Source organism: Nyctereutes procyonoides, unplaced genomic scaffold, assembly GCF_905146905.1.
Source record: "Nyctereutes procyonoides isolate TBG_1078 unplaced genomic scaffold, NYPRO_anot_genome, whole genome shotgun sequence".
Classification (NCBI taxonomy): Eukaryota; Metazoa; Chordata; class Mammalia; order Carnivora; family Canidae; genus Nyctereutes; species Nyctereutes procyonoides.
The window spans coordinates 33,731,032-33,746,659 of NW_026575048.1; the positions used below are offsets into that span (position 1 = coordinate 33,731,032).

The following is a 15,628-nucleotide window of genomic DNA, read 5'->3' on the forward strand; positions in this document are numbered from 1 at the left end:
AGTTAAGGTGATATATAATAATAGAGAAAATTTGATTATGGGGAAATTTTTCATAACTTTAATTATATGCCAGATATATGAACTTTTACTATTTTTAATTCATTCAAATAGCTATGAAAATATTCATAGAAGTTAATCTGTGTAAAAATGGTGGTTTGGGCTTTTTCCCTAATTTTTATCATCTTTTAAAGAGTTACCCGAATAGATCTTATTTAAGTTATTTCTTAAACAGTTCACTTTAAAAAATCCATACTTTATTTTATAGATGATAGTATTTCTGCTGCAAGTACATCTGATGTTCAAGATCGCCTCTCAGCTCTTGAATTACGAGTTCAGCAACAAGAAGATGAAATCACTGTGCTAAAGGCAGCTTTGGCTGATGTTTTGAGGCGTCTTGCAATCTCTGAAGATCATGTAGCCTCAGTGAAAAAATCAGTTCCAAGTAAAGGTAATTGTATATTAAAGTAGGAGGAGTCTTGCTTTTTGCAACACTTTCTTTGCAATATTTTATAAAACTTGTGTATTTTATCAGTGACATTGAAACTGGGAATAATATAAACTATAGTTTCTCTTTTGGATTAGCTGTGACTGTAGTTTGTTTTTCATTTCCTTTTTATTCCCAAGATATTTTGAAAGTTTACTCTTTATTATTTTAAATGGGAATTTTTTTGTAATACCACTGATTGGACTTACAGGCTATTATGTCATAGTATATGTGTGAATTTAGTATCTTCCAGTTAGGTAACAAATTTACTGAGGGCCGGAACTGAATCTTTGCGTCATCCATAGTAATTAGCATTGAATATACCAAGTAGGCACTCATATGTACTTTTTGAGTCAGTCCTCTCACCTTTACAGAAATTATAAAATTATAAAAATCATTATAATTTAAGTAGCCTTATCCAAGCCTTTGGTGGTCATTCGTGAGCAGAATCCTGAAGAATTTATACTCTGAAACTTAATACTAACCCCAATACAATGTTAATTTTAACTTCTAGATATTGAGTGTTTTGTAGGTTGAAAGAAACAGTCATTAGGATGCTGTTATTCTGAGTTGGGAGCAGAGATACTGTGTGGCCTGCCTTTCCCTTCCTCCAATCACCCAGAAAGAATTTAAAATTCTTTCATGTTAATCAAACAGTTGATTCTATTATTTCATATATCTTATTGATTTTTTTTCATAGAGTACGTGGACATAGGTGTAATTATTCCCCATTTTGGCAGTAGCAAAAGAGACTGAATTCTGTTTCTGAATATTCGGTTAGAGGTATATATGATGTGAAGATAGACACATATAGATCACTGAATTGCAGGTCTGGTGTTAATGCTAATTGTGGCTAGCAGTAAGAATTTGGGAACATTCAGTTTATGGATAATAGTTGAAGCCATAGAAAGAGGATGTAAAAATGAGAACAAGACTCTGGAGAGTTGTGTTGGGAGCCTGTATTTCAGCAAAAAAAGAGTGATTCCTGTTGCCAGATGCTACAGAGAGGTTGAATAAAACAAAGACTGAGAGGTGACCATTGGATTTGGCAATTATGAGATTGCTAGAAACCTCCACAAGCAATTCTAGTGGAGTGATAGAATTGCAAATCAAATTACAGTATTTTGAGAAGCAGCAGTTGAGGAGAATTGTGGAACAGAACAGCACTGTGGCCAGGCTTTCAGAAAATTTGCCTGGGAGAGGAAGATGGTAGTAGGTAGAGGATGTGTTGAGGACAAAAAAGGCAGGAGAGAGGAAGATGATATTAGTGGGAGTGTCAGTGGAGGGTGGTAATTGATGAGGTAAGTTTCCTGAGAGTTTGAGCAAGGATCTAGAGCAGGTAAGAAACTATTGGCCTTAGAAGACTACTTCTGAGATAGATTGGAAAGAGAGAAAACGAAACAGAGGCTAATAAACATTCACAGTTTTCAGGGCTGGAACTTTACTCTTCCTCAGGAGATAGCGATGCTCTTTAAGAAGGTAAAACTGTTTCTGGGTGGTGAAAAAGGTGGGTTGGAATGTTGAGAGAATGGAAGACCATAGACATATGAAAAAGATTGTTGAGTTACCTTGAGAGCATGGAGGTGATTCATTCGGCCTGGCTTTGTGGTTCTCATTCTTTTTCTTTCTTTTTTGTTCTTTAACTTATTTTTAGTTTTTATCATTGAACTATATAGTTGACATATAATGTTGTATTAGTTTCTGGTGTACAATATCATGATTGAACAATTTTATTTACTCAGTATTCACCATGGTTAAGTGTTGTAACTGCCACCTACCTCATTATAATATTAGTAACTACATTCCCTATGCTGTACTTTCAGTGAATGAATGGATAAAGAGGATGTGGTGTAGGTAGACAATATGATTTTCCATTCTCAGACCTCCTACCCTCAAAGACACTGGGCCTAGATAGTTAATAATGTAGAGTTAGAGAGGTGGGTTGATTGATCTTCTCCTCAGTAGCGGTTAATAAGATAAATGTGTCAGTGACAAGGAATAAGTTTAGCAAAAGACTTAATGGAAACCACTTTGGCTAATAATGTTACATGGCAGTCTTTACATTTTTTTGAGAACCAACTTTGAGGACTGCCAAGATCAAGCCAGGCAAAACTTTATTTGCTTATAAATTGATTTTAATGAAAGGATTCTGGAATTGTTAGAGTAGAATGAGGAGCCAGATCAATTAATGTATGTGGGCTTTACAGGGAAGGTAAACTTGGTGTAGAGAAAGAACATGCTTACCATCTACAACTGATGTTATATACCCTCAGCTTCTAACTCCGTATGAGTATTTTAATTCTGAAAAAGAAAATGATATGGTGCTTGATTGTTATCCACAATATTTTTGAAAGTTTATTTCACATAGTTCATACTAGTTTAAAAAATTAATAATTTATATGCCAAAACAACAGCATGTTGTTTAAATCTTTTTTTCTGGTTTTTTATTTACCAAGGTATTTCAGTAAAAAAATATTTATAGAGGGCAGCCCTGGTGGCCCAGCGGTTTAGTGCTGCCTTCGGCCTGGGGTGTGATCCTGGAGACCCAGGATCGAGTCCCACATTGGGCTCTATGCATGGAGCCTGCTTCTCCCTCTCTCTCTGTGTGTGTGTGTGTGTGTCTGTCATAAATAAATAAACAAAATCCTAAAAAGATATATTTATAGAGAAACTTAAAGATGCTATTAAAAATTTGGTAGATGATGATATTTTGTATAATGCACCAGTTACTTAGCACTATCTGTTTCAGGGTCATAAAAATACAAATACAATTAAATAGCTATAGTTCCTATTCTCGAGGAACATACTTTTTTGTAAGTATGAAAGTGGCAGCAGTCTTTCTAGTCTTTTTTTTTTTTTTTTTTTTTTTTTTGCAGTTATCCTTAGTCATAGTTCCTTTGTCTCTGAAGTGAATTTAGGATCAGTTTTATTTAAGGCTCTTTAGTGGAGACTTTACTCAGTTCTGGAGTTATAGAGCCACCTGCAGCTGCTATATTGGAACTCCCCCCCCACACACACACACTACCAACTATTAATTCTTATTAATAACCTTATTAATTAGATACCAAACTCCTTTTCATTGATTGTACTTCATAAGTTTACTGTAACTGCTATTCTTAAAATGTGCCAATATGGGGATGCCTGGGTGGCTTAGTGGTTGAGCGTCTGCCTTCAGATCAGGATGTGATCCTGGAGTTCTGGGATTGAGTCCCCCATCGGGCTCTCTGCATGGAGTCTGCTTCTCCTTCTGCCCTGCCTGTGTCTCTGCCTCTCTCTTTCTGTGTCTCTCATGAATAAATAAATTCTTAAAAAAAAAAGATGCCAATATGGTTACATTCTGAAATGGGGTCTGTTAGTGATTATTAAGTTACTTCATTATTTTAGGCACAGACTTTGAAATCCTGTCCATAAAATAGATTAATGGGGCTGTTTATATAATAATTTGGGGAAATTTTAGAGATGAGCATAATTCATTGTTAAGGATTAATTACTCTAGTTCCCTTTAGTGGCAAAACTTGCCTGATGAGTTATATTTTCCAAGATATTTAGACATCAAGAGAAATATGTAGTTAAAGTTTTATAATTTATTATCGGAAATTCTAAACAGCTTTATCTTGGAATTTATATATAGTACACAGTAGAAATAATTGGAAAAAATTAGGTAATTCTTCACTATTGACATTTGTGTATAGCCTAATAGATCAACTGTCAGGCTTTTGTTTGTAAAAGAGAGAAAGAGCAAGTGCGGAGGAGGAGCAGAGGGAGAGGGACAAGCCGACTCCATGCTGAGCATAGATCCTGATACAAGGCTTGATCCCACAATCCTGGGATCATATCCTGATCAAGAGTCAGATAACTGACCAACTGGGCCACATAGGCACCTTAATCAACTGTCAGTTTGATATTAAACAGGATTAATACATTAATGATAGAAGTATTTAGAATAAACATTCTAAGCAAAGTATTTTCTAATGAAATTTTTTATAAAATACTTTTTAAAAATGAAATTATTTTGTGGGGATTTTGTATTTTTTCTTTATTGAAAAGGTAATTTAAGATTCTGTGGAGAATTTTATCTTATGTGAATATTTTTAGTCCTCTGTGAAAGTAGAACTTACTCACTTTAACATAGATTATTGGCAGGACAATAATCACTGTCATCTTCTTAAGATAGCTACATTTTCCAGAGGATTTTTCTTTAGAAGTAAGGCTAAACCCCCATGGATAGATGAATGCGAAACCTCTTGATGAAGCTGTGGTTAAAAATATAGGTCAGTTTCCTTATTGATAAGGTCCTCTAGTTGCTAGATAGTGCTGATATGGAGGGCATGATTTGGCTTTAGGTGTGACTAAAACTAAATGTTAGTGGTAAGTAAGCTGATGGCTTAATGATATTCTACTGTGTCACTTCATAGTACTATCGCCATTCAGTAAATGCCAAAATCAAAAATACATCTAACTAGTCATTTCAGTGTTTTTACTTCTTTTCTTTCAGTTTATCCTCTCCAGTGTGCCAGCAGTATTAAAAGCTAAGCCCCATTTTTTCTTATGCTAGACGCTTAACTGAAGTAGAAAGTTTCCCCAACAGTTTTTAAGGTAGCCAGTCATTTAAGTTTCTCATATACGTTCTTTTCTGTTGGAGAATTTTTTCCTTTTGACAGCATATGTTCATAATATATGCAGCAGTTGCAACTGAGTTCCTGCCAAAAGAAAAAAAAAATTACCTGTACTTTGGAACAAACGGGAAGGCCCAGGGAACACTTTGGCAATATTAACTGCCAGGAAGACAAATTATGTCACAGCTGGTGCCTGGGAAACCCATTAAGACCTCTTGGGGTGACCAAATGACTGTAATTTGAGAATATAGCCCAGTGGCATTATGTGAAGACAAGCTGTTAGCATACAGTGGTATACAAGCAAAGGAATCAAATGTATCTGAAGGTGAGAATCAGTCATTTTAAACCAGGAAAGTACTGGTAAACCACAAGTACCAAGCATTGCAAATGACACTTGAGAAATGAGAGAACCCAGAGGCAAAATTTAAACATAGAGGGTGTCAGTTTTCTGAAAGAAACAATCCTAATTATGTAGAATCTGGGATAGCATATCGGCACAGGTCTGCATCATTGCCTCTTATTCCAAATAACATTTGGGAGAAGACAGAGATTGCCAAAGTTTGCTGTAAATGATGTTGATAAGTAAATTACACTAATCAGGTTAGAAAGTGTAAATTTTCTTGATGGGTCTTTGAGCTAAAATGACTGAATTGTAGGAGGAGATGGGAGTGTTTTATTAATTGACAGCAGATCCAAGATTTCTAAGATGCTCTTTGTATATAGAAGTATATGAATGGATACTTCCTCAGACCAGGCAGCGATCACAGTTTCCAGAGTTCCATTTCTGTATGAAAGCCAAATCCTTTGGTTATTTCAGCTCAAAATGTACTTTTCATTCATTCATTTTTTCATTCTTTCTTCTGTTCATTCTTTTGTTCTTTCTTTCCTTGTCTTCCTTTCCTTTCCTTCCTTCTTTTCTTTTCTTTTCTTTTCTTTTCTTTTCTTTTCTTTTCTTTTCTTTTCTTTTCTTTTTCCTTTCCTTTCCTTTCCTTCCTTTTTTCTTTCTTTTCTGTCTTTTCTTCTTGCTGAGCTTGAACTCATGACATTGAGCTCAAGAGCTGAGATCAAGAGTCAGATGCTAACCAACTGAGCCACTCAGGCGCCCTCAGCTCAAAATATACTTCTAAGGGATCCCTGGGTGGCGCAGCGGTTTGGCGCCTGCCTTTGGCCCAGGGCGCGATCCTGGAGGCCCGGGATCGAGTCCCACGTCGGGCTCCCGGTGCATGGAGCCTGCTTCTCCGTCTGCCTGTGTCTCTGCCTCTCTCTCTCTCTCTCTCTCTGTCTGTGCGTCTCATGAATAAATAAATAAAATCTTTTAAAAAAAAAATTAGTGGCCATTAGGAGTGAAAAAGGACTGAAGTACACCTTCCTGTGAGACCAAAGGAAAGGAGCTTGACTAGATGAAGAGAGTGGAAGAGGTCTACAGTTGGAGCTGTGGGGCATATGATAGAGAATCTGAGATAAATAACAGATTTTGAATATCAACTAGAGTTTTTTTTACTCCATGGACCACTTTTACCTTCCTCCTGATCAAAAGTATTCCCATCATTTAAGGCTCAAACTATTTCCTGAAAATATTTCCATTTTTTGTCTCTTGAAATTATTTAAAAAGTTTTTTTGTATGTCTGTTTTGGTATGTATATTTGATGTTCCTGATAGATTGTGAATTATTTGAGGGCAGAGACAGTTTCTTACTAACATAGCTATCCTTGGGATGACTCGGTAAGTACTTGTTAAATTGAATGTGGGAAGAAGAAAGTTTAAGAAGTGGAAAGTTGTGATTTAAAAAAAAAAAAAACTCTAGAGAGAGGGATTGGGACAGATGCAAGAACAAAAGGGTGTTATGGATGAGGGTAGCCAGAATTTGAGATTTTGAAGATTTTTATCTATCTATCTATCTATCTATCTATCTATCTATCTATCTATCTATTTATCTATCTATCTGGGCAGGGCAGGCGTAGGTGGAGGGAGAAGGAGGAGGAAAGAATTCCAAGCAGACTCCATGCTGGATACTGAATGCAGAGCCCTACTTGGGACTCAGTCTCCTGACCCTGAGATCATGACCCGAGCTGAAACCAAGAGTCAGATGCTTAACTAACTGAGCCACCAGTTGGTGGATTTTGAGAATTTGAATATTCAATAGTTTCTCATGATAACTTTATTATGTGAGTCTAGAGTATAATGAAATTCATTAATATTTAGAAATTGTCAGGCTAAGTTATCAGAAAGGTCATATGCTTGGATCTGTCATCAGGAATATAAACCACATGGTTAGTATTCTCATGTCATCATAAAGTATAAAAATTATTATTGACTTTGACCTGGCATTGTGATGGTTTCTACAGTTATTAAAACTAAATACCTTCCTGGTTTATAAATTTAGCTTAAATTTCTCCTTATTTCAGCTGGGTTGATGCCCAGAATTAGAACTACTTTTACTTTTGTACCTTTGGTCACTAGAAATTACTGTTGCTTCCAGTCTTGTAGGCTAATCTTTGAGATGATGGCTCAGACTTAATGATGCTCAAGCCCTGGAGGAGAGGGGCTGTGTGTGTGTGTAACGGTGCCTTTCGTGAATTTGTGTAATTATGTTCCATTTTTCCAGTTCCTGATTTTCGGAGACTACACTTTAGACTTCTCAACTGAAAAACAAGCACTCCCCACAGTTCTTTTTTATTTTTTTTTTTTTTTGCCTCTGCTTTACTTAATGCATTGCCTCTACCTTGGGGAGATCATTCACTCTTTCATCCAAATACTGAGGATTCCCTCTACTGAGAACTGTCTCAAATTAAACTGTAGGATTGAAAGAGACCATGAAATCTTCTTTTGGCCTTTTCTTGCTATTTTTATTTGTGTCTGGGGACCTTGATGATTTAGTACTGTTATCTGCTTAGAATTTCCTTTCACCATACTCCCTCTGGTAAATTCCTATCTTTATCCTGGCACAGCTTAAAATGTCACTCTACATTAGACAGAATTTTTTCTTTCTACTTACTATTCCTTCTGGCTGGACTCAGATTTTCATTTCATTGCCTACTACAACAGAACTTGAACCTGCTAATAATCTAATTTCCTCAGCAGTAAATTGGGATGATAATAGTAAATTCCTTTTAGGATTATGCTTAAAATCAAAGGATATACCACTTGTAAAGTACCTAGGGCAGTGCCTAGTACATAGCAAGCATTTGATAATAAATATTACTCCCCACTACTTACTGTATTGACAGTGTCTGTTTCCTTCATTTTTTCACTGTACAAGGCAATGTTTTAGGTGCTGGAGATTAAAGAAATAAAAAACACTTCCTTTCCCCCAAAGGATCTCAGATAAACTGAGAATATAGGTCAGTTTTACAAAATAATAGGTAATTAGTATTAAAAAGGTAAAACGGTGCTGTGGGAGCACATAAGATAAATACTGGAGTTGAAGGTTCCTTGCAGGAGATGGCATCAGTACTCCTCTATCGACATGATTTTAACAGCCACTTACTAGTGCCAGTTCCCAAATTGTTCTTGGATCTGGACTTCAGCACTTCAGAATTGTCTGTCTACATACTAGATTGTTCTGCTTGTGTGTATGTCTTTCAGAATTCATAAATGTAAAATTTCCCCAGATTGAGCTCATTATTCTTTAAGTCTTAAACATTTCTTAAAACTGACTCCTCTTCTGCATTCCTACTACCGGGCTCTTATTTCAGGTCCCTATCATCTTATGCCTGGACTACTGCCCTGAAATCTGCTCTTCACATAGCCACTAGAGGGTTTGCTCTAAAATGTAAATGTAACACACACACACACACACACACACACACACACACACACACACACACACACACACACCCACCCCCTCCTGCTCAAAACCTTTTAGTGGTCTCTATCCTCTATAGATAAAGTCTCCAAGAGCTGAGTGGCTCTTTACCTCTCCCATGTGAACTCTGTTCCCCCTTCCACATTCTCACCTTACAAAGAGCTTTTTATCCACCTCCTCCCTTCCATGTACACATACACACTCCACTTTGCTATTACATTCTGTTTCTTTACACATACTAGAATAAGATCTAAGTATCCTATCATCAATTTTTTTTTTTAAATTTATGATAGTCGCAGAGAGAGAGAGAGAGGCAGAGACACAGGCAGAGGGAGAAGCAGGCTCCATGCACCGGAAGCCCGATGTGGGATTCGATCCCGGGTCTCCAGGATCACGCCCTGGGCCAAAGGCAGGCGCCAAACCGCTGCGCCACCCAGGGATCCCCTATCATCAAATTTTACCTGGCTTAACACTTTGTTCTGCATTTCTTCTAGGAAATCTTTCTTGAGCTCTATGTTCCTAGTTACCTTTATAGAATTATGTGTCATTGTACTTCTATGATATTCTGTGCATATCACTATTACTGTACTTACCACATATTTTTATTGCCAGTATGATTCTCTTGCAAGATTATGAACTCCTTGATGCCAGGATCTGCCTTTTACTCTTTTGTAAACATTTTCTTTCATCAGGGAGTCAGTTTAGAGATTCTCTCCCTCTCCCCCTGCTCCTCTCCCTGTTAGAGCATGCCTGTGCATGCACATGTGTGCTCTCTCCCTCAAATAAATAAATCTTTGGGATGGGGGAAGATCTAAACAGGAAAAGAAGATCCAGCAAGTAAGAATGAGAAGGAATAATCAGAGAGCTAAGAAGAAATTCAGGCAAAGGCACTGTTCTAGAAACTAAGGACTGGGACGCTTGGGTGGCTCAGTGGTTGAGCGTCTGCCTTTGGCTCAGGTTGTAGTCCTGGGGTCCTGGAATTGAATGCTGCCTACAGCTCCTCACAGGGAGCCTGTTTCTCTCTCTGCCTCTCTCTCTGTCTCTCATGAATAAATAAATAAAAAATCTTTAAAGAAAAGAAAAAGAACTTAAGGACATTTATTTCCCTTGCCTGAATACCATACTTGCCTGAATGATCAGCAGTATTCAGTGCTGATGGAAAGTTGAGCAAAATACAGACTGGAAAGTATCCATTGAATTTAGTGACAAAGAACCGAGATCACCATCTTGACAAGAAAAATGTCTGTGAAGTGGTTAGATGATAGCCAGATTGCAGAAGGCTGAGGTGCATTCCTACCAGAAGTACACAGGGATTCCAGTTTCTTCACATCTTTTACAACACTTGAATTTTTTTGGTTTTTGTCTTTGATGTAAGAGCTATAATGTAATAGGTATACAGCTATAGTACCACCATGCCCAGTGGGTGTGATTGATCTCCTTTTGAGATGAGGTTTGGGACCTTGAAAGGTATAGAAAGTGGATTGCAGACTACATGTTTGTTTGTATGTAGTAGTTAATAGGGTTTTTTTTTTTTTGGTATGTAACAAAAAATTTAAAAAATTATATTTCAAAATCAGGTGTTGATGTAGCAAAAGCAGTGCCCAGAGGAAAATCTGTATCTGTAAATGCCTATGTTAAAAAAGATCTCAAATACTAAACCCATTGCTAGCAAAGGGAAAGAAATAATAAAGATTAGAGATAAACGAGTAAAGAATAGAGGGGATCCCTGGGTGGCTCAGCAATTTAGTGCCTGCCTTTGGCCCAGGGCTTGATCCTGGAGTCCCAGGATCAAGTCCCACATCAGGCTCCCTGCATAGAGCCTGCTTCTCCCTCTGCCTGTGTCTCTACCTATCTCTCTCTCTCTCTCTCTCTCTCTCTCTCTCTCTCTCTCTCATGAATAAATAAATAAAATCTTTTAAAAAAATGGATTAAAAAAAAACGAAGTAGAGGGATCCCTGGGTGGCGCAGCGGTTTGGCGCCTGCCTTTGGCCCAGGGCGCGATCCTGGAGACCCGGGATCGAGTCCCACGTCGGGCTCCCGGTGCATGGAGCCTGCTTCTCCCTCTGCCTCTCTGCCTCTCCCTCTGCCTCTCTCTCTCTATCATAAATAAATAAAAATTAAAAAAAAAAAAAAAAACGAAGTAGAAAATAGAAAAACAACAGAACCAATGCAACCAAAAGATAGTTTTTCTTTTCTTTTCTTTTCCTTTCTTTTCTTTTCCTTTTCTTTTCTTTCCTTTCCTTTCCTTTCCTTTCCTTTCCTTTCCTTTCCTTTCCTTTCCTTTCCTTTCCTTTCCTTTTCTTTCCTTTTCTTTTCTTTTCTTTTCTTTTCTTTCTTCTTTCACAAACACAAGTAGTGGGGAGAGGGAGAAGCAGGTTCCTTGCTGAGCAGGGACCTCTACAGGGGACTCCATCTCAGGATGTAGAGATCATGACCCGAGCCACCCAGATGCCCTAAAAGTTGGTTTTTTAAAAGATCAACAAACCTGACAAACTTTTAGACAGAATGAAAAAGAAGGAAGATTTAAATTGCTAAAATCATAAATGAAAAAAAAATCAGAAATGAAAGTGGGCACCTTTTAGAAATAAAAGAATTGTAAGAGAGCATTATGAACAATTTACATCATATTGTCCTATTAAAAACTGGGCAAAGGACTTGAATGGATAATTCTCTAAAGAAAATATACAAATGGCCAACAAACTCAGTAAGATTCTCATTAGGTTGATGCATATCAGAACAACAGTGAAATAGTACGTATATTAACTGAGATGGCTATCATTTAAAAAAATGTGGGGCACTTGGGTGCCTCAGTCATTAAGCATCTTACTCTTGATTTTGACTCAGGCCGTGATCTCAGAGTAGTGAGATTGAGCCCCACATCATGCTCAATAGGGACTGTGCTTGAGATTCTCTCCCTCTGCCTCTCCCCTCCCTAAAATAAATAAATCTTTTTTTTTTTTTTTAAAGAAAATGAAAATAACAAGTGTTGGCAAGGATGTGGTAAAGTAAGAATCCTTTATACATTGCTGGTGGGATTGTAAATGGTGCAGCAGCTGTGCTAATGGTTCCTTATTAAGTTAAACAAAATACACTCGTGACCCAGCAGTTCTTCTCCTTAATTACATACCCAAAAGAATTGAAACAGATGTTTGAATGAAAACTTGTGTGTAGATGTTTATGGCAGCACAGTTCACATTGCCTAAAGATTGAAACAATCCAGATGTCCCTAAACAGATAAATGGATAAACAAAATGTGGTATATTCATACAATGGAATATTACTCAGCTATAAAAAGTAATAAAGTACGCATACATGCTGCCTCATGGTTGAATCTCAAAAACACTGTGCTAAGTAAAATAAGCCAGACACAAAAGAGCACATATTTTATGATTCCATGTATATGAAATATTCAGAATAGGCAGATAAACAGAGATAATGCAAATTAATGGTTGACATGGTCGGGGGGAAGAGGGAGGGAATCAGGAGTGACTGTTCAGTGAGTACAGGATTTCTGTTTGGAGTGATCAAAATGATCTGTAATCAGATATGATTATACAACATTGTGACTATCCTAAATAACATTGAACTACACCTTTTTAAATGCTTAAAATGCTAAATTTTGTTATAAGTATTTTACCACAATAATAAAAATAAAAGCTGTCAGTACAATTAGAAGTCACCTGTTTGGCAGACTAGCAACAGATCTGATGACTAGTGATGTTAGCGTAATTTGAAGGTTGCTATACATTATTATAAGTGAAAATTTTCCTAAGAAATTTCAGAAAGTGAATACAATAGGTCTCCATCTTCCTTCTGAATTATTTGGTCTGAGGTCAGGTCTAGGAATTTCTATATTAAGGAAACACTATAGATGATTATGATACAAGTGGCCCCCAGCAGCTTGTTGTCAAAAATGCAGTGTCATACCATCATATATGGAACAGTCCAGGGTGCCAGATGTTTTAGGTTCTATACATAAAAGGTTTTTATTCTCTGTACTTTTAAGAAGAGAAGCAAGCAAACAAACATCATACTGGCCAAATTAGATTTTGTGTGTATGTGAAAAAACAGAGTCCAGAAATTTAAATCTATTTTCTATTCTCAAATTTTTTTTAATTTTTATTTATTTATGATAGTCACAGAGAGAGAGAGAGAGAGAGAGAGTGAGAGAGGCAGAGACACAGGCAGAGGGAGAAGCAGGCTCCATGCACCGGGAGCCTGATGTGGGATTCGATCCCCGGTCTCCAGGATCGCACCCTGGGCCAAAGGCAGGCGCCAAACCGCTGCGCCACCCAGGGATCCCTCTATTCTCAAATTTTTAAATGAACTGGCCCCTTATTAGATAAACTTGTTTTATCTTATAACTTTGAATCTTCCCAACCATACCAACATAACCTATCACATAATTATTCCAATCCTTCTACTATGTAAATTAAGAAAGCAGAGGTTGCTTTATACCTTTATGCTTTATTTATATGGAATAACATTGTAAGATTTAACATTTATGGTTCTAGGATATCTAAATAATTTGATTTCAGTAGAACCTGAGTGATTTCTGAAAATCAGTGAGGTAGAGATTTGTGATTTACTTTGAATCATATGTTTTAAAGCTGCTCTGTGTAGAGGGCAAACCATTTAGCTAGAAAGTAAGTCTAGCTGCAGTGTAGTAATTTAGCATGTCCTTTTTATAGGTCTGTTTTGATGAGATTAAGTTTAGAGACAACAATATAGTATGCTGCATACCAGAGAACAGGCAGTTTGCTTACTTAGTTCTAAACTGTGATGGTCTTAATTTTTTAAACTACCAATCTTTGAAGAGTATTTTGAAGTTTGATGTAAAAATTTTTTCTTAACCACTTTTAGGCCAGCCAGGCCTTCGAGAAGCTATTTCTATGTCCTGTATAACCAACGGGAGTGGTGCAAACAGAAAGCCAAGCCACACCAGCTCTGTCGCAATTGCAAGAAAAGAAACTCTTTCATCTGCTGCTAAAAGGTACCCATTTATAAGGGAAAAGAAAGCTAACATTGCAAAATTGTCTGAAAGTAATAATCCATTCTATTTTTTAAAAAAAATATGAAATAGAGCTCTTGGAATTAAAGTGAGTATGTCCTTTGAATCTTTTAGCTTTGAATATAGACACCCAGCCTATAATCACCTGGTTTACATTCATGGTATGTATGGAGTTGCGTGAGGAAGCTTTTCATTCTAACTAAAGAAAGAATTTTCATTTCCTGATTTTTTGTTTCTTTTTAACAAGCATTTGTTGGCCAGATAAGCATTATTATATTTAATTACATAAGCAAATTTTCTATAGCTAGCAGTGCCTTTGATTCAGCAGTTTTTAAAGAAAAAAAATAGAATCTTCAGTATATATATTAGGAGGAAGCTGAACACATAACTTTTATTCTTTAACCATGACTTTTATTCTTTAACCAATTAAGGTGTAATTTAAACATTATAGTACTGTGGTGTGTGTGTGTTAGAGGATAGCAGGTAGGTGAGCAGTAGAAATATTGCAGAAAAAAAGTTTCAATAAACTACAGATTTACATTATGTTCTTTTCATCAATAAATTAATCTGTTGTTTAGGTAAAATTGCTTACAGACTTTTTCCACTTCTCTGTAATTCTTAGCAAATTATTCCTTATAGAGTTTGGAGAGACCATAAGAGATCAACTACATAATCTTACAACTGTTTCTTCAAAGAATAACTGAGGAAAAATCTTAAGTAATGGAAAAATATTTAAAATATACTGATAGAAAATGGTTGCCTTAATAAACTAATGCCAGTGACTGAACTATTCATTAGTGTGGATTTATAAAATTTTTTTTTAAGATTATATTTATTTATTCATGAGAGACACAGAGAGAGGCAGAGAGAGAAGCAGGCTCCATGCAGGAGCCTGATGCAGAACTCGATCCTGGGACTCTAGGATCACGCCCTGGACCAAAGACAGGTGCTAAACCGCTGAGCCACCCAGGGATCCCCTGGATTTATAAATGTTAACCAGACATTTGGCTACAGGAATAGTGAAGAAATGACAACATCTTTAGGCCTTTTTTTTTTTTTTAAGATCTTTTATTTTTAAGTTATCTCTACACCCAACATGGGGCTTGAATTTAACAACTCTGACGTCCAGAGTTGTATCTACACTGACTGAACACCCAGGTGCCCTGATCATTAGACCTTTTAAAATCCCCTCCTAGAATTCAATCTTTGAAGGCATTGCCATTATAGGTAGAATGCAGACTTTGTTCTCCAGAACATGCCAAAATGTATTGCCTATGCTTCACGTTAGGAGAAAAGGACAAATTATAAGAAAACAAATGCATTGTGGAAATTTTTTTTAACATTTTTAATAAACTTCCTTGTATTTAGTAATAGTTTGGATTCAGCCCATTTTCTTATGTAACTATAGTCCTGTACAGTGATCAGTGTTGTGCACAATAGTAAGTAATCTTAAGACCAGCTGCCTTGGAGATCCCTGGGTGGCTCAGTGGTTTGGCACCTGTCTTCGGCCCAGAGCGTGATCCTGGAGACCCGGGATTGAGTCCCACATCAGGCTCCCTGCATGGAGCCTGCTTCTCCTCTGTCTGTGTCTCTGCCTCTCTCTCTCTCTCCCTCTCTCTCTGTCTCTCATGAATAAATAAATAAAATCTTAAAAAAAAAAAAAACCAGCTGACTTTGTTACTTCATGATACAGAGGCTCTATATTTTGCTTT

The 15,628-nt window shown here is 36.8% G+C and overlaps 1 protein-coding gene across 2 annotated transcripts in view; it reads left to right on the plus strand.

The window, feature by feature from the left end:
- Window positions 1-15,628, plus strand: part of EML4 (EMAP like 4) — a 159,197-nt gene that overhangs the window by 66,675 nt on the left and 76,894 nt on the right. For both annotated transcript variants that reach the window (XM_055327266.1, XM_055327267.1), the window contains exons 2-3: window positions 266-448; window positions 13,769-13,898. In XM_055327266.1, the coding sequence (XP_055183241.1) occupies window positions 266-448; window positions 13,769-13,898 (313 nt within the window). The remainder of the gene's footprint in view (window positions 1-265; window positions 449-13,768; window positions 13,899-15,628) is intronic.